The following is a 17,947-nucleotide window of genomic DNA, read 5'->3' on the forward strand; positions in this document are numbered from 1 at the left end:
TAAATCTCAAGTGAGCCAATAAAAGAAAACTACAACTATAAAATTACTTTGCACAGAGAACAAAGAGCAATAGACGCACACGGTCATTTGTCTTAAGGGTGGTTCCAGTGAGGTAACGTGACAAATCTTTCCAGCATGTTCATTGACAAGTAGGTTCTACAAAGGCACACATTCTACCTTCTGCTTGCGCTGTTTACCTCAAAAAAGGCTGACTAAAAGTTGTTCTACATGGACCTCACTTTTTTTATTGTCTCCGGTCTATCAGCTTCCTAAACAGCACACATGAAATGATGGTGACATCTGGTGGCCATTAATGTTTCACTTGTAGCATCCGAGAGAAATCTCAATTCTGTTGAGCTAGAGTCAAAACTGCAGAGTCTGAGGCAGGCTCGTGGAAAGCTAGTCTGAAGCATGGGGCAAAAGTCTTGTTAGAATCAAGTTACAGACTCAATCAAAGAAGTAGCCAGTCCCTGGCTGGGACCCCAACCAGCTTAGCCCACCGAAGCCTGGGCAGGTATACCCAGGTGCTCCCACCCCTTGCACAGACCTGATCTGAGGCACAAAACCATGACTTACCGTAATTTTAAAGCCTATGTCTTGGGAATCTTCCCCTGCCTGAATGGTGGAGAAAGTGTGTCGAGAGAAGATTTCCTCCTACTGTCATAACACTAGAACTTGTGGACATCCAAAGAAGATGAATGTCAGAAGATTTAGGACAGATAAAAGAAAAGACTTCTTAATGCAGCTCATATTTAAACTGTGGAACTTGCTTCCACAGGAGGCAGTAATGGTCACTAACTTGAATGGCTTTAAAAGAGAACTGGACAAATTCACGGAGGAGAAGCCTATCAATGGCTATTAGTCAGGCTTCTTGTGAAATGATTACACAGCCCTGGTTTCCCAAAACATCTTGGAAGGGCAGAAGTTACTTAAAGGCAGAGGCCAATGCAGCCAACCCTGTCTGAATAAAGTCTTGCCAAAATCTCCAGAGAAGGTCTTTCCTCGACCCACTACCAGAGATCCAGGAATAGGAGTGCCAGTGTTTTGTAGCTCCTCTACAAATACGTTCTACCACCACGGAGCTTGCTGGCCTTCCCCAAGGCCCTGTTTGTTTATGGGCCTTGTATTTATCAGACTCCGTCAAAGGCTCCTTGGATCATGGATGCATCAAACTGAGAAGGGATCAAAGGCCATCTGTTCCAACCCCCCCACCCCTCTGTTGCACTACAGAATCATTTGCACATTGATAAGCTCTGTTGCTCTGTTGCTACTTGTAATGTTATCAAAGAATAAGGAAATAACATAGGAGGCACATATTACAGTGTCGGAAAGATATATGCACCAAATATGTGTCAGAGGATTGCCAAAGCATGTGCCATCAGGACGCAACATCATCAAAGCAAGAAGTCAGGTGATTCGTTATTCATATCTAGAAATCCCCCACATTACTTTCTCATGCATGCTCTCTTGGGTTGGGGCAACTGGCTAAAATGTTTTAAATGGTTCTAAATTTGGTTTCTCTGTTTTGTTTTTGTCAGGTTGATGTTGGTTAAATGTTTAGTTGGGGTTGGCAGTTATTTTAATTTGGGTATAACTGTAAACTGTTTAGTATTGTTATTATTGGTTTCTAAGGATTTATTCAATAGAAGCGTGGCTGGGGAAACCCAGCAAGATGGGTGATTTTATATATATATATATATATATATATATATATATATATATATATATTTGTTATTTATTTCACGACAAGGTATGAGAAAGGTTTGGTTCGCCAGATTTCACTGAACTACAACTCCCATCTGCACCAGTGGGCATAGCCAGTTGTCAGAGATGACGGCAGCTGTAGTTCAGCAACATCCAGAGGTGGAAATTGTTCCAAACATCAGATCTATGGGATTGCAGAGGCGTTAAAACTGGGCAAATGTCTGTTTCTGTATCTTTCTGTTTCTCACTTTCTCAAAGTTAAATTCAGTTCTCCACATTTCCACATCATTTTGCAAACTTCTTTTGTAAAAGAATCCTCATGAAAATTAGTGCAAATTTCTCCTGAAATATGTATTTGAAAGTAATTTTTGTATTTCACCAAATATAATGCATTTTGGTATGTTATTTTCATCTATCCATCTATATGCACTTTTATCCTAGTGCAGGGTTTCCCAAACTTGGTTCTCCAGTGGTTTTGGGGGCTACAATTGACATCATCCCTGACCACTGGTCCTGCTAGCTAGGTAAGGCTCCCTCAGCCTGAAAAGCGAGATGAGTGCCGCACCCCATAGTCCCTTTGAATGGACTTACCTGTCCAGGGGTCTTTTACCTTTATCTGCTAGCTAGGGGTGATGGGAGTTGTAGTCCAACAACAGCTGGAGCCCCTGCCCTGGTGTATACACTTCTATGCGCATATTCAATGGCTAGAGAATTCAGAGCTGCAAAATTCAGAGAAGTAATGCTGCCCCGTGTGGTAAGCTGTTGAACCGCAAGCAGTAAAGCAGGTTACCCTAGTAAAGCAGGTATAGGAAATCTGTGGCCCTCTAGTTGTTGCTGAACTACAACTCCCAAAGGCTCCAGCATAGAATCAGATCAGAGGATTGAAGTGATGGAAGGGACCCAAAGGGTCATCAAATCCAACCTGCTGCAGGCATGGCCAAAGGTGAGGGATAATGGAAGTCGTAAGATAACAAGGGAAGAGTTTGTGGTGATATGTGACACATCTTTTTCTAGAAAAATACCACTGACCACAGGTATAATATATGTGTGTGTGTGTGTGTGTGTGTCTGTCTGTGTGTGTGTGTGTGTGTGTCCCATCACCCACAAACAGGCAATACCCCAATCCAACAGGTCTACCCCCCCCCCCCAGAAAAAATCACATTTCACAACATAGGAGTAGTGTGAGTGGGGGCTGGGAGAACCACATTGAAGAACTCAGGCATGGAGGAGGGGTAATCTCATCCTTTCTTTCCACAGTCCAAATCATCTGCTAGGAGAGTTGGCCAGGGCGCAGGCCACCACCAGTGGGACACTCACCACCGCTATGCCACATGCTGGTGGCACTGTAGCTGTACCAACAGCTGTGTCACCTCTGTCACTTGTGGAGAAGCACTCTGGAGGACCACCACACTCATTTTCTGATTTGGTTGGATTGTTCTCATTTTGTGTTCTGCATTCCACCCACCCCACATACTGTCTGAACTAATGCAGAGCAGGTTAAAAGTATTTGAAATAAACGTATAAAATACATTGATAAAAAGGTCTTTGTTGACTGCCCCACATATGACCACCTCATTTCTTCCATTGTTCGTACAATTTTCTCATTTGAGAGGAGAACTTAAATGACCATCTCACACCAATAGGTGGTGCTGGTGATCAGAAATCACTTTCAACACAGAAAATGAAAAGTTTGTATTAAACAGTGAGAAATCCCTCCCAAATGGACACAATGGTATTGTGGAGAGGTGGAGGGGGGGATGGTAGTGTGTGGACCAAAAATACACTTCAGTTGGAATTGGTTCAAAAGAAGAAGAAAAGAAGGAACATGGGCCGTCCACCTGTGACTCCCAAGCCTCCCCCGATCTCCTTCCCCCTTCATTTTGGGGAGGCTTGGGAGTCACGGGAGGGCGGCTGTTGCCCAGGAGGGGCACAAGGGGCGCGGTTTCTCTGCCGGGCAAGGTGCAAACCCCTTCTTCCCACCCCTCACGTTTTTCTAGGGAATGGTGGCAACCCTAGGCACAATGCACTCTACTGAAACATAGGGTTCTCTACCTCCTCCAATCTGTCAAAATGAAGGGGGAAGGGGGCAGGAGATCGGGGGAGGCCCATTTGTCGTGGGTGGGCAGTGCAGTTGCCCAGGAGGGGTGCAAGATGTGCAGTTTCTCTGCTGGGCAAGGCGCAGAGGGGTGAGATGACTTCGATCCCCTTGGCCAACTGGAATGGCGGCGGAGCTGGCGTGGAGCCAGGCAGCTGAGCATGAGGGAGAGCGTATCCCTGACGGCAGAATTTAAATTGACTTTTTCTGCTCCACTCTCAAACATCCAGGGAGCAAACATCCAGGGGAGCACACTGCCCCTTGGGCATGCACAGGCACTATGTTGCCTCTTCCCCAGCTGTAGGGCGGCTGAGTGGGAGAGGGCAGGCAGACTCTGGAGGCTCCGCGGTGTGCCCCTCCCCTCCTCTGCAAGGAGCTCAGTGATGGCACCCAGGGTGGGCTGAAAGAAGCAGCCACCATTACACAGCTTGCTTCGGTGTTTGCTGTTTAAAATATTTATTTCTTAATTTTGGGCTCAAAAAATACGGGGTCTTCTTATACATGGGTATATCTTATAGATGGGGAAATAAGGTAATTCCTCCATCAACAGCCATGGCATACCCTCCAACATTTCTCTGATGAAAATAGGAACATTCTAAAGAAAAGGGGGACATTCTGGGATCAAATCAGAAACTGGGGCAGTCCCTGGAAAATAGGGGCACTTGGAGGGTCTGCCATGGACAGATGATACCTCCTTCAATGAGAGCCATGAGTGAATGGTACTTCCCCCATCAGAAGCTATGGGAAGACAGCACTTCTTCCATCAGGAGCCATGGAGCATTCTGTGCGAAGGGTTTTAAAATTTACTGCTGTTACTCATTACATTTTTTACTCTACTCCTCAAAGAAGCTCAAGGTGGCACATGTGTTTCACCCCAGCCTGATTTTATTATCACCCCAATCCTGTTAGGTAGGCAAAGCTCAGAGGTAGGGACCTCCCCGCTGATAAGAGATTTTTACACAGAGCTTGAAGGGTCAGCTGTCAGGTGTGCTGTAGTAATGGGTTTCCTGCATTGCCAGGAGGTTAGGCTAGATTAGAATTGCCATATGTCCGGAATTTGCTGACATACCCGGAATACTGTAGTCGCAAGCAGTGTCTGGGTGGAAATTGGCAAAATGTATGAAAATCCAGATGTATGGCAACCTATGTTGGCAGTGTCGTTTATGCCCAACAACTTTTGTGTATGGATTTTCACTTTTTGAAATATGGTGTCAGGGAACTGCCATCGGAGCCAGAGGGAGAGGGAGGGCTCCAGAGGGGTTCCGGAGAGCGTCCCGGGAGGGAGAGAGGCAGCCCATCTGCTGGGGAAGGAAATCAGCATAGCACCAGTGGAGAAGGGGGGTAGATGGGGGAATCGGCGAGGTGGCTCCATGACTCCTCGCCGGGGACCAGCGGGGAGAGCATGGGTCCTCCGCTGCCCACACCCTCCCTGCGCAGAAGGCTTCCACGCAGGGAGAATAGGCAGAGATTAGGCATCAAAGAGCTTCTATGCTGGAAGAAGTTCAAGAAATGCCCACTGACGGATTCTGCCAGCGATTGAGACAGCCGCGGGCGAGTGGCTGTCCAGACAGAAAGGGTTCACTCAGGCAACCCAGCAAGGTGTAGTGCCGATTTACGCACGAGCAACCACTAGAACCATTACATATGGCAACCCTAGATTACATGACATTGGAAGTCCCTCTCTACTCAATGATTCTGTGACCTGGTCCAATGTCATTCAGTGAACATGCCCCCCGTAACAGTTTGGGTGGTGGTGTACAAAACAAAAATGACTGCAGCAGTCAGACTAACCCACTCTTGTGTATCAAAACAACTCCATCTGGTTTTACCAACTGGAAATCCAGGGTAGGACATGTTTTCTTGGCAGTGGAAAAGGGGAAGATAAGAAAACAGCTTACGCAGTTAGAAACTGCAAAGCTCCACTCTCTCTTCGGCTTTTGCCCTCTTTGACTCAGAAGAGAGAAATAAAGGGACGCTGGTATGGATTTCTAGGACAGATTTGACTTCTGAAACTTTTGGCTTTGGTGAAACAGGAGCCAGAGGGGTTTGTGTGATCCTCCCACTTTTTAGCAAATCATTCAAGGAGACTGAGAAACTTGATCCTCCTGTATTCCCTGTGCAAGTGAAAGGCACGCTAGAAGGTAAGGCACTTTAGCAAACACTAGAATCTCTTACTGAATACAGTTTTGCTGGTGAGGGAGTTCTCTCTCTCTCTCTCTCTCTCTCTCTCTCTCTCTCTCTCTCTCTCTCTCTCTCTCTGTGTGTGTGTGTATGTGCATTTATTTATTTTTTAATTAGAGAGCATTTTTCATGTAAATGCATCACACAGGGTAGCTGAGACCATTTTTTTAAATTGCAATTCCATAAAAGCAATTACAAGAGACAGGATCAGCAGTTAAAAACCATTCTTAAAAACACTTTCTAAACACACACATATACACTTGCACAGACACAGGAAAAATGGCTGCCTGTTGCATAAGGGTGAGATGAAATGGTTCAAGGTTGATTTAGAATCGTGTCTCTTAAATATGGTAAGTCTAAACCAAAAAGGGGTTTGAAGGGATGACTCAGCTGTTTTGTTAAGACACCAACAGGACGGGAACAATATGAGTCAACAATTGTGCATGCCAACTGAGTTATAAACAAGCTGCTAGGAACTGGATTTCTTCAGACTCTTTAAAAAGAAGAGTGTATAATAATAACAATAACAATAATAACAATAACAATACTAACAATAATAATATATTTTATTTGTATCCCACCCTCCCTGGCCAAGACCGGGCTCAGGGTGGCTAACATCAAAGTATATAATACATTAGAACATAAAAACAGACAATCAATTAAAATACAGCTTAAAATCAGATTTAAACTCAGAATAAAATCAGATGGCAACCCACGAATTATACCTATAGGGGTTGGGAACATTAAGTGCTCACCAGGCCCAGCTATTTGTGTTGGTCTCATATGAGCTGGTGAGAAGAGTTAGAGAGGCGACTTACATGCAGGGTCTTGTAAAAAAGGGGGGGTCAGACTGAGCCCTGACCAAAGGCCTGGCGGAACAGCTCCATCTTTCAGGCTTTGCAGAAAGATGTCAAGTCCTGCAGGGCCCTGGTCTCTTGCGACAAAGCGTTTTACCAGGTTGGGGCCAGGGCCAAAAAGGCCCTGGCCCTGGTCGAGGCCAGCCTAACCTCCTTGAGGCCCGGGCCCTCCAAGGTGTCATTGTTTGCTGCCCGTAAGCTCCTCTGCGGGGCATACCAGGAGAGGCGGTCCTGTAGGTATCAGGGTCCTAGGCCATATAGGGCTTTAAAGGTTAAAGCCAGCACCTTAAACCTGATCCTGTACTCCACCGGGAGTCAGTGCAGCTGGTATAGCACTGGATGAATGTGATTCTGCGGCGAGGACCCCATAAGGAGCCTCACCGCAGCATTCTGCACCCGCTGGAGTTTCTGAGTCAGCTTCACAGGCAGCCCTGCATAGAGCGAATTACAATAATCAAATCTGGAGGTGACTGTCGCATGGATCACAGTGGCAAGATCAGGGCGGGAAAGGTAAGGGACCAACTACTTAGCACGGCGGAGGTGGAAAAATGCCGCCTTTGCTGTAGCTGCAACCTGCGCCTCCATAGAGAGGGAGGTGTCAAAGGTTATGCCCAGATTCCTGACAGAAGGCGCTGGTGCTAACTGCCCCCCAACCCCATGTCGTCCTGACCCAGCCAGAGGACCTTTGTCTTCAAAGGATTTAACTTCAACTGGCTCCCACGTAACCATCCAGCCACAGCTTCCAAACATCTGGTCAGTATAGTCCATTTAGAGAAACCTTCCTGGTTTCGGGGTCCTTTTAGATGGCAATGTGTATTCCATCACTTACTTCAAAATGGGTTCAGGCAAATTATTCCATTTTCCCCTGACATTTCCTTATTGGATAATTTCCACGTTTTACGTGATACTCCACATGACATAAAAGCCACTTCTGGAAAAGTACTGGAATCTAGTGCAAGTTGAGTGCTCAGTTCCATGTTATTCACTTCATGTTATTCATGTTATTCGCTGCTTGCAAGAGCTGGAAAATTGCAGGAGTTTTGTGCTGTAATTTCACATGATGAAATCTGGTCTAGTATCCCAGGATACAGTCATTCCTGTTATTTAAAATGCTAGCGCAACAGATCAATCAGAAAGCTAAAGTTCCATAACACAACAGCTATCAAAGGAACCTTAGTATCTAGGATAGAATTGCTAGTGTTAAGTACGCAAGAAGAGCCTCCTGGATCAGGCCATTGGCCCATCTAGTCCATCATCCTGTTCTCCCAGTGGCCAGGCCGGTGCCTATAGGAAGCCCGCAAGCAGGATCCAAGCACAAGAGACCCTCCCCTCCTGTTGTTTCCAGCAACTGGCATTCAGAAGGATTTCTGCCTCCAACTGTGAAGGCACAGCATACCCATCATGACTACTAGCCATTGACAGCGTTTGCCTCCATGAATTTGTCAAATCATCTTTTAAAGCCATCTAGTTTGTTGACCATCTCTGCTTCCTGGGAGAGTGAGTACCACAGTTTAACAAAATGGTCTCAGAGTTTAACTAGCATTGTAATCAGGAAAACTATCACAATAATACCCACGTTTGAATGCAACCTTAGCAATGTGGGGATTGAGGGGTGAAGTCCTCCTGCTCATTCTGCTGAACCTTGGACTTCCTTCCCAAGTCCTGCCCCAATGGCTCCACAAACAGGGACCAAGCTGTTTTCCATGACTTATTAGTAATGGCAGCTCTACAGACTCAAGAGTTACTAAGGCAGAAGATCAGAACCTCAGTGGGATTGCTGGAAAGGAAGTGTCAGGGTGGTAAGAAATTTGACTGAGTTCTCAGCTGAAAGCAAACCTACCTAATTCACCCTCTCCAAAACAATACACAACCCAAAACACGCTCTGAATTTTGCAATGCAGTTCGCTAACCAAATACTTTCTTCTTTATTTCATATCCCGCCTTTCCATTTTCATGCTCAAAGCACTTAAAATGAAGAAAACTATAATCAATCAGTACAAAAACACATGATAATAACAGGAACAATCTACAAAATCAGAACGATCTGGGAGAAAACTGAGGATTGACCCCTCCATCTGCTGCTGTCTTTGGACACAATGGGATGTGGGTGGCGCTGTGGGTTAAACCACAGAGCCTAGGACGGCGGTTTGAATCCCCATGACGGGGTGAGCTCCCATTGTTCGGTCTTAGCTCCTGCCAACCTAGCAGTTCGAAAGCATAAAGTGCAAGTAGATAAATAGGTACCGCTCCAGCGGGAAGGTAAACGGCATTTCGGTGCGCTGCTCTGGTTCACCAGAAGCAGCTTAGTCATCTTAGCCACATGACCCGGAAGCTGTCTGCGGACAAGCACCGGCTCCCTCGGCCAATAAAGTGAGATGAGCGCCGCAACCCCAGAGTCGTTCACGACTGGACCTACCGTAATGGTCAGGGGTCTCTTTACCTTTACCTTTAATGTGTTCAAATACACATATACTAGATCAGCAATGACTGATGAAAATGAATTAAATTAGGAGGGTTGGTTTGTAAAATTATGTCTGTTAGGAAAATAGAAAAGTGTATATTGGGAAAGGTACCCATTGAAATGCTGACAAATTTTCATGGGCACTTTAAAACAAGAACAACCCAGAGATATGCAGGAATATGGAGCTGAATATAAGATTGGGACAATGAGAAACTGGAAATTGAGAGATTCACTCTTTCCTGGTGATGAGGAATAGGGTGCTTTCAGTTTGCAAATAAACTTGGATTTTTTAAAAATTAAAAAATCCTAAACTTAAATAACAGAAAGCAAAAAGAGATTGACATTTCAACACTACTCTTTCCGTACAAGTAATCACAGCTCAGTGTGCTTCTTTCAGGAAAGGGGGGTGTCGATTGGCAGAGAGTGGGTGTGTGTGACCCAAGAACCTTGCAGTGGATGGAGAAAAGAAACAACAACACTGTTGTGCCAAAGTTCTATGCAAGTTAAATTAGTTATGAACCAGTGCTTTTTATTTATGTCTGCATTCCGGAAGTACACTCAAAGGAACGGGGAAAGTTGCCCTTAAAGCTTTCTGATATTTAACACTACAGCTTGACAATTGGCAGGGGGCTGTTTGTAAATAAGCCTGAACAGTCATGTTCACCTGATTACAGGTAGCTGGGGACCACAATTGCTTTGTGAATCAACCCTTGTTCTCTTAATAACGGGTTTAGCAAAGTGGTTAGGAGACTGAGCTCCATATGACTCAGGGAGTCCCTGCTTTAAACATTATCTCTCCCATGAGATCATTTGGCAATATGAAGACAAGCCCCCCTTTAGTCCTCCCTTCCATAATATGGGGTATAATAATACTGACCTTACAAGAGGGATGAGGAATCTGTGGTCCTCTAGAGGAATGGTGGGAGACCTTGAGCCGAGCCCAAGGGTCAAGTTAGACCTGCCTGTCATGCACCGGACATCATATGACATGAGATGAGGTGCAGATAGGCACACACACGGCTGGGCTTAAAAGCAGCATCCACAGGCACTACGGATTTCAAACCATGGGCAGCAAAGGAAAATGGGTCCCCTGAAGTCATTGTGTCTTTATGTGGTTGACAGGTGGGAGGTCCAATCTTTCAAAGCTGGTCCGCAGGACATGGAGGAGGTTAAGGATCTAGCCCACTGGCTGAATCCTGTTTCCCACTACTAAAGGGAAAAACTCAAAGTGTGAATGGGGATAAGCGGTTCACATTGCACCTCCCCTCCAACCCCTAAACACCCCTGTGTTTCCCCTCCAACCCCCAAACATCCCTGTGTTCACTGAGGAAGATCTGCAGAGGACTTCCACTCACATTTGCTTGAACACAATTATGCAAACTCCCCATGCAATGCAAGTTCTTGCTTTATCAGAGTCCTCAATTGCAGAGAGTTCTGCTTGTGTTCAAGTGGAGTGTGGAAAGGCCATAGCTCAGTGACAGAGCATCTGTTTTGCACACAGAAGGTGCCAGGTAGAGATGGAATGTATAAGGATGGAGAGCCACTGCCAGTTAGAGTGGACAATTTATGGAGCTAGATGGACCAATGGTATATGGCAGTATATGGCAGCTACCTTTGTTTCTGGTCCAACACAGGGAAGACCAGGGACTCAGTATGTGGGGTGATGTGCATGGGTATGTTGGGAACAGGACTTGTGTGTGTCATTCTGTGCCTGATGCAGCTTTCATGTGTTCAGGCAAACACTTGAACATACTTTACAAGTTGTTGGGACTCCACTCCCACTTGTGCCAGCCAGCATGGCCAACGACCAGAGGGGATGGGATCTGTAGTCCAACAATATCTGCAGGGCCACAGGTTCCCCAACCATGCCTTATAGAGTTAGAAGAATAGCTATATAAAACATACGAACACTTTGTACACTTGAAAGTATCATCATTACCAACAACTGTAAAATAGAACAGAGATCATGCAAGGAGGTAGAATAATCTAATTATTCCTCTCTCTCTCTCTCTCTCTCTCTCTCTCTCTCTCTCTCTCTCCCCACCATCTCCAGGACAGGAGGAGGAAAAACTCATCAACATGAATATCGAGGAGTATTTTGCAAGAATTTCCTACAAAGGTCCCCTGGAATGCCTGGATTTAGAAACGTTAACAGTGGTGTTTCAACATCACATCCGATCGGTGCCGTTTGAAAACCTCAGCATGCACTGCGGCGAAACCATTCAGATAGACTTAGAATCAGTCTACGACAAAATTGTGAAGCGGAATCGTGGTGGCTGGTGCATGGAGAACAACCACCTCTTATTCTGGGTCTTTCAGACAATGGGCTACGATACCAGCCTTTTAGGAGGCTACGTTTACAGCCCTCCTCAAGACACCTATGAGAAAGACATGAATCACCTCCTGCTGAAAGTGGTGATTGATGGCAAGGCCTACATTGTGGACGGCGGCTTTGGGATAGCCTACCAAATGTGGCAGCCAATGGAACTGGTGTCTGGGAAAGATCAGCCTCAGACACCGGGCATCTTCCGCTTCACTGAAGACAATGGAGTGTGGTATTTTGACAAAATGAAGCGCAAGCAGTGCACAGTAGGTACCGACAACAGATTCCCCTCCTCTGTTACCCCAGAAAACATGACCTGCAAGAAAGTTTTCTCATTTACCCTACAGCCACGGACGATAGAAGAGTTTCGGCCTATGAACCTGCATCTTCAAACTGCTCCAGATTCCCTGTTTGTGAAGAAGTCTATCTGTAGCCTGCAGACCACCAGCGGCTTTCAGGTTTTGATTGGGTGGACGTTGACGGAAACCACATATAATTACAAGGGCCACGTGGATCTGGTGAAAAGCACCACCCTTACTGATGAGGAAGTGGAGAAAACTCTGAAGGAGCGATTCAACATAAGATTAGATAAGAAGCTTGTCCCCGTTAACACCAGCTTGATATCCATGTTTTGATTTGAAGAGCTACCAGAGCTACAAACACTCAAAGCAAATTGGGAGGATGATGCTTGGATCACACAATCATAGAAATTGTAGAGTTGGAAGGGACCCTGAGAGTCATCTAGTACAACCCCCTTCAATGCAGGAATCTCAACTAGACATAATGATGATGATCAATGTAATAATGTTTCTCTTGATTCATATTTTGCCATTCCTTGCTATGATGGAGTGTGAAATCAACAGTAATTTTTATCACCAACTCATGCTGAAAATAAAGAAGATAACATCAACAAAATGTAAAGGTTGCTGTGTTGCCCCATGAGAAAAAATCCTAAATCCTAAAATGGGGGCGGGGGGGGGGGGAGAGATAGCAAACATTTGATGTTAGGAATGCAGATGTTAGGAAGCAGGAACATTCAATTATTGATTCACCACATTTAACAATATAAAACCCAGCTGTTAATCAGGGCAGTCTTCATCTTAGGGAGAAAAAATAGACAAAGGCATCTTGTTTATACCACATTTTTAAAACTTTTTATTCTGGTGGGAGGGCTTTGAGAGAAGTCAAAAAGGGAGATGGGAACCTGCCATGGCTCAACTGGAACCACTCAGCTATATGGGTTGCAACCAACATTAATTCTATTTGGAGTAGACCCACTGACTGCCTTAGAGATGTTAATTTTAATAGGTCTACTCTGAGAAGGATTTAGTCAGCAACAACCCATTGAAATTAATTTGTTGTTGTTTAGTCATTTAGTCATGTCCGACTCTTCGTGACCCCATGGACCAGAGCACGCCAGGCACTCCTGTCTTCCACTACCTCCTGCAGTTTGGTCAAATTCATGTTCGTAGCTTTAAGAACACTGTCCAACCATCTTGTCCTCTGTCATCCCCTTCTCCTTGTGCCCTCCATCTTTCCCAGCATCAGGGTCTTTTCCAGGGAGTCTTCTCTTCTCATGAGGTGGCCAAAGTATTGGAGCCTCAGCTTCAGGATCTGTCCTTCCAGTGAGCATTCAGGGCTGATTTCCTTAAGAATGGATAGGTTTGATCTTCTTGCAGTCCATGGGACTCTCAAGAGTCTCCTCCATTTAGGTCCATTAATTTCAATAAGGATACTCTCACTAGAACTTAAGAAGCATAAAGATCCCTGTGGTACCTGGCCAAATCTAATGCAGCATCATTGTTCTCAGTGGCCAACCAGATGCCCATGAGAAGCCTACAAGCAGAACAAAGGCACAACAGCAGCTCTACCCTCCTGCAGCTTCAGTAACTAATTCAGAAGTGTTACTGTCTCTGAGCATGGAGACACAGCATAGCCATCCTGGCTAGTACCTATTGATAGCCTTATTCTCCATGAATTTGTCTCATCCTCTTTTCGAGCCATCCAAGTTTTTCACCATCACTATATCATGAGGGAGCGACTCTGCAATGCTGGATACAAGCTACTGATTTCAGTGGTCCAATGCCCCATATTATGTGTCTAGCTGTTTCTCATATCAAGCAAGCTGTTTTGTCGGGTTAGGACACCTCTTTTAAAAAGTTAAGAACCAAAGTTCAATCAGTTCATGGATCAGTGGAACTGGAATATGAGCAGACATTTCAGGTGGACTTTCTCCCCTCCAAGCTTTTTAATGACCAACCCCCAATAAGACGAGAGAGAGAGGGGAAGAACGGAAGAATTAAGGTCTTTGCAGATCTGAAGTTGAAAAATTCAGCTCAGCTCTTTATACACGCAGTACAGCAGACTGCAATCCGAAAAGCACAGGGAAATCTCAAAACAAAAACAGATCAATATCTTAAGAGGTAAGATATTTTTTGTTTTGTTGTTTTTAAAAAAAGCTTTTAAGAGCAACTTTAACTGGTGTAGACCCTTGGATTTTGGATAGGCCCTCCTAGTTCTGCTATAGCCTGCAGATCTACATCTGGCCACAACCGAGAACCTGATCTTTTCTGTCGTGGTGCTGGAATGGCCTCCTCCAGAAATAAGAAATGCAACAACTTTGAAATCATTTCATTGGATGCAGAACACTTACTTGCCTTCACTGGCTGTTGATGTTAGTCGCTGTAGAATTTTAAGCAATTCTAAGTATACTGATTGAGCTTGATTTTAAAACAGTTTGTATATTTTTGTGTTGTATTTGTTTATTTTTGAATTGCATTTTATGCAACTGTACACCATCTTGAAATGTTCCCATAACAGCAGTACAGTTGCACCTTGGAAGTAAAACAGCTCAGTTCCCAAACGTTTTGGCTCCCAAACGTCACAAACCCAGAAGTGACTGTTTACAAACTATTTTTGGAAGCCGAACATCCAATGGGGCTTCTGCAGCTTCCGATTGGCTGCAGGAACTTCCTGCAGCCATTAGAAGTCGTGCTTTGGTTTTCGAACATTTTGGAAGTCAAAGGGACTTCCAGAACGGATTCCATTCAACTTCCAAGGCACGACTGTAAATAAATATCTTAAATCATGTGTAAATTTCTGCTGAATGTGTAAAACTACTTAGACTGAGTCAGACCATTAATCTATTTGTTCACTTTAGGTGGTGGTGGCGGCTCTACAGGGGCTTAGACAGAGGAAGCAGTTTTATACCAAGATCATTTGTCCATATAACATAATATTGCCTATACTGACTGGCAGTTACCCTTCCACAGTAATCTTTCATGGCCCTACCTCGAGATGTTAAGAAACCTGGAACCTTCTTTATGCAAAGCACCTGCTCTGCAAGAGAGCTGCAGCCCTTGTTACTGATGCAGAAAACACAACCCCCGCAAACAAACCAGTTCACCATACTCAACACATGCATACCAGGTTGCAAGAACAGAGCACTATCAAAGGAGAGTCTTTGTTAGGCACTTAGTAGATCTAAACAGGCATTTGTTCCTGCACTTCTCTGCTTCAGCTATGCAATTTCTTTGATGCTACTCTCCTTAAATATATTCAGAGAAACCACTGTGCAAGCTGGCAGGACGGGGAAAGAAGCCTTTCAGGCTGTCATAATTTTTAATTAGCTGCTTTAACATTTGCCTTCCAGGAAACATGAACATTGAAGAATATTTCACAAGGATTAGCTACAAAGGCTCTCTCGAAAAACTGGATTTTGGAACCTTAGCGGCGATCTTCCAGCACCACATACGAGCTGTGCCCTTTGAAAACCTCAGCATCCACTGCGGGGAGACGATTACTCTAGACTTAGATCATGTTTACAACAAGATTGTGAAGGAAAAACGAGGGGGTTGGTGCATGGAGAACAACCAGCTTTTGTCTTGGGTTCTGAAAAAGCTGGGATATAACACCACCATACTGGGAGCTTATGTTTACAACCCGCAGCAAAACACCTATGCCACTCAGATGACCCATCTCATCATCAAGGTGGTCATTGACGAGAGGGCTTACATCGTTGACGCAGGCTTTGGTGTCTCCTACCAAATGTGGCAACCGTTGGAGCTGGTGTCCGGCAAAGACCAGCCACAAATGCCTGGGATCTTTCGTTTCACAGAAGACAACGGTATTTGGTACTATGAGAAAATAAGAAGGAAGCAATACATTCCCAGTCAAACCTTTGCCAACTCAGATCTCTTGGAAAAAAGGGAGCGCAGGAGTATCTACCTGTTCAGCCTTGAGCCAAGGACAGTAGAAGACTTTCGGTTCCAGTGCTCCTATCTCCAAACGTCCCCAGATTCCGTGTTTACCAAGAAATCTATCTGCAGCCTCCAGACAAATGATGGGTTTAGGGCTTTAATTGGATGGACACTAGTGGAGACAAAATTTAACCACACGGAAGGCACAGATCTGGTGAAGCACACAACGCTGAGCGATGATGAGGTGGAGAAAACACTGAGAGAGAAATTTGGTATAACTCTGGAGAACAAGCTTGTTCCTATTAACATCAAAGCGACGTATACCATCTAGTGTAGAAAACAAAACACGGCACAATGCTATGCAATTGCAACAAGTTTTATCATCTTCTTAAATCCATCATTCTGTAAATTGCAGTTATGATTAAAACCTGTCCATAAGCTGTAAGCACCCCATGTTAGGCAGAAGAGGATAATTGTATATTGTGGGGTTTTTTTCACCAGCACTGACAACCCTGTATAGATGCAAACCAGTGACTGCAAATTACTTAACATGTCTTGGATAATGAATTTTGAAACGATTTAAGCACTTCAGAATGGAGGAATCTGCTTTTCACGTTTTATTAAGTTACATGGATCTGAATTCAAAGCAGGACTTGCTCCAATGCGTACCCTGAACTAATGTGTGAACGAGGGATACTCCAGTCATTTCAATACAGGAAGCTCGTCTAAAGGAACATTTTTAAGCAAACTGCCTTCCTTTATTAACATAAAATGGGGCAGCCCTACAAAGGATACAATGCATCCATGAAAAAAATGACTCATTTGGGCTTATTAACTCTAAGGAAATGGGAATTTTAGAATTCAAATATCTTAGCTGCCAACAAGCTAGTTCACATTAAAAGCTACATGACCTAAAATGTTAGCAACAGAATGAACTCGCCCTCTCTTCTTACCCCTAGAGTCTATTGCTGATCATCTTTTACGGAGCTCTGCACAGGTATTGTGAAAGGGAAGCGTTAATTAAAATACTTCATATACTCATCTCGGATTTGTGAGGGCACATACTTTTGACGAACACAATGTTTAATAAAGTGAGCAGGCGGTGAAAATCCTATGTGAAGCCTTAATCTGAAAAATATGGATATTGATATAATTTTAATTACACGAACTAATATTGACAGAGGCTTTTGCTCCAGTCTCCATTTATTTCTGTTCATATATACACTGGTAACACTTGTGAGAGTTATACTTAAGTCACCAGCGCTAATGAAGTCTTGGTCTGTGTAGTTCCCCCACCCGCTTTACGGATCTGCTATTACGCTACATTGCTTAAAATCCCTCCAAGCCAATCAAAAAATCCTTCAGCTTCATATCTCTATAGACTATTTTGTATGTGGCTTACTGCACAGCAAGTTCTTATTGGGGAAATGGCTTTCTGGTCCTTATGAAGCTGTCCATGTTTTGGGGGAATCCACCCACCCATTTGGAATGTTGGACTTAAAAAAACAAACAAACCTGCAACAAAAATTTAATTCCACAGAAGACACAAGAGAGAAATGTGCTTCAAATGTTTAATTCTGATTTCACAACTCTACGGGGTTGAGGAGAACTGCAAAATGCCTGGAGGATCAGGCCTGCTTCCACTGTTTATTCATTTCCACTATTTAAGTGAATACAAGTGGGTGAAAGTCCCAGTAAAATTTTACTTAGCAAGACGGGGGTATATACCACCTTAGCAAGACGGGGATATATACCACCTTTATCTTCAAAGGAGTTCAAGGTGGTACACAAGGTTCTCCTCCTCCCCATTTTATCCTTACAACAACCCTGTGAGGTTGAAATAAAAAAATCCCTTCCAGTAGCACCTTAAAGACCAACTAAGTTAGTTCTTGGTATGAGCTTTCGTGTGCATGCACACTTCTTCAGATACACTGAAACAGAAGTTGCCAGATCCTTCTATATAGTGAGAAGGTGGGGAGGGGTATTACTCAGAAGGGTGATGGGAATGGGAGATTGGCAGATAGCTGTGAGGTTGGTTAGGCTGAGACATGGTGACTGGTCCAAGGTCACCCAGTGAGCTTCATGGCTGAGCGGGGATTCAAACCCTGCTCTCTAGTTCAACACACT

At 44.4% G+C, this 17,947-nt stretch overlaps 1 protein-coding gene across 1 annotated transcript; it reads left to right on the top strand.

Annotated features, from left to right (window-relative positions):
- Positions 1-5,586: 5,586 nt before the first annotated feature.
- Positions 5,587-17,333, top strand: LOC309537665 (uncharacterized protein). The gene is made up of 3 exons (XM_082232556.1): positions 5,587-5,940; positions 11,352-12,253; positions 15,243-17,333. The coding sequence occupies exons 2-3, from the start codon at positions 11,378-11,380 to the stop codon at positions 16,149-16,151; spliced, it is 1,785 nt and encodes a 594-aa protein (XP_082088682.1). The 5' UTR covers positions 5,587-5,940; positions 11,352-11,377; the 3' UTR covers positions 16,152-17,333.
- The last annotated feature ends 614 nt before the right edge of the window (positions 17,334-17,947 follow it).

The sequence above is a fragment of the Podarcis vaucheri genome (genome assembly GCF_965113315.1).
Source record: "Podarcis vaucheri genome assembly, chromosome: 7".
Taxonomy (NCBI): Eukaryota; Metazoa; Chordata; class Lepidosauria; order Squamata; family Lacertidae; genus Podarcis; species Podarcis vaucheri.

Bases quoted from the DNA above. Each gene is read 5' to 3' on its own strand.
- LOC309537665 (XM_082232556.1), top strand. From the start codon at position 11,378: ATGAATATCGAGGAGTATTTTGCAAGAATTTCCTACAAAGGTCCCCTG. The intron at 12,254-15,242 runs TGATTTGAAGAG...CTGTCATAATTT, and splicing joins CCAGCTTGATATCCATGTTT to TTAATTAGCTGCTTTAACAT.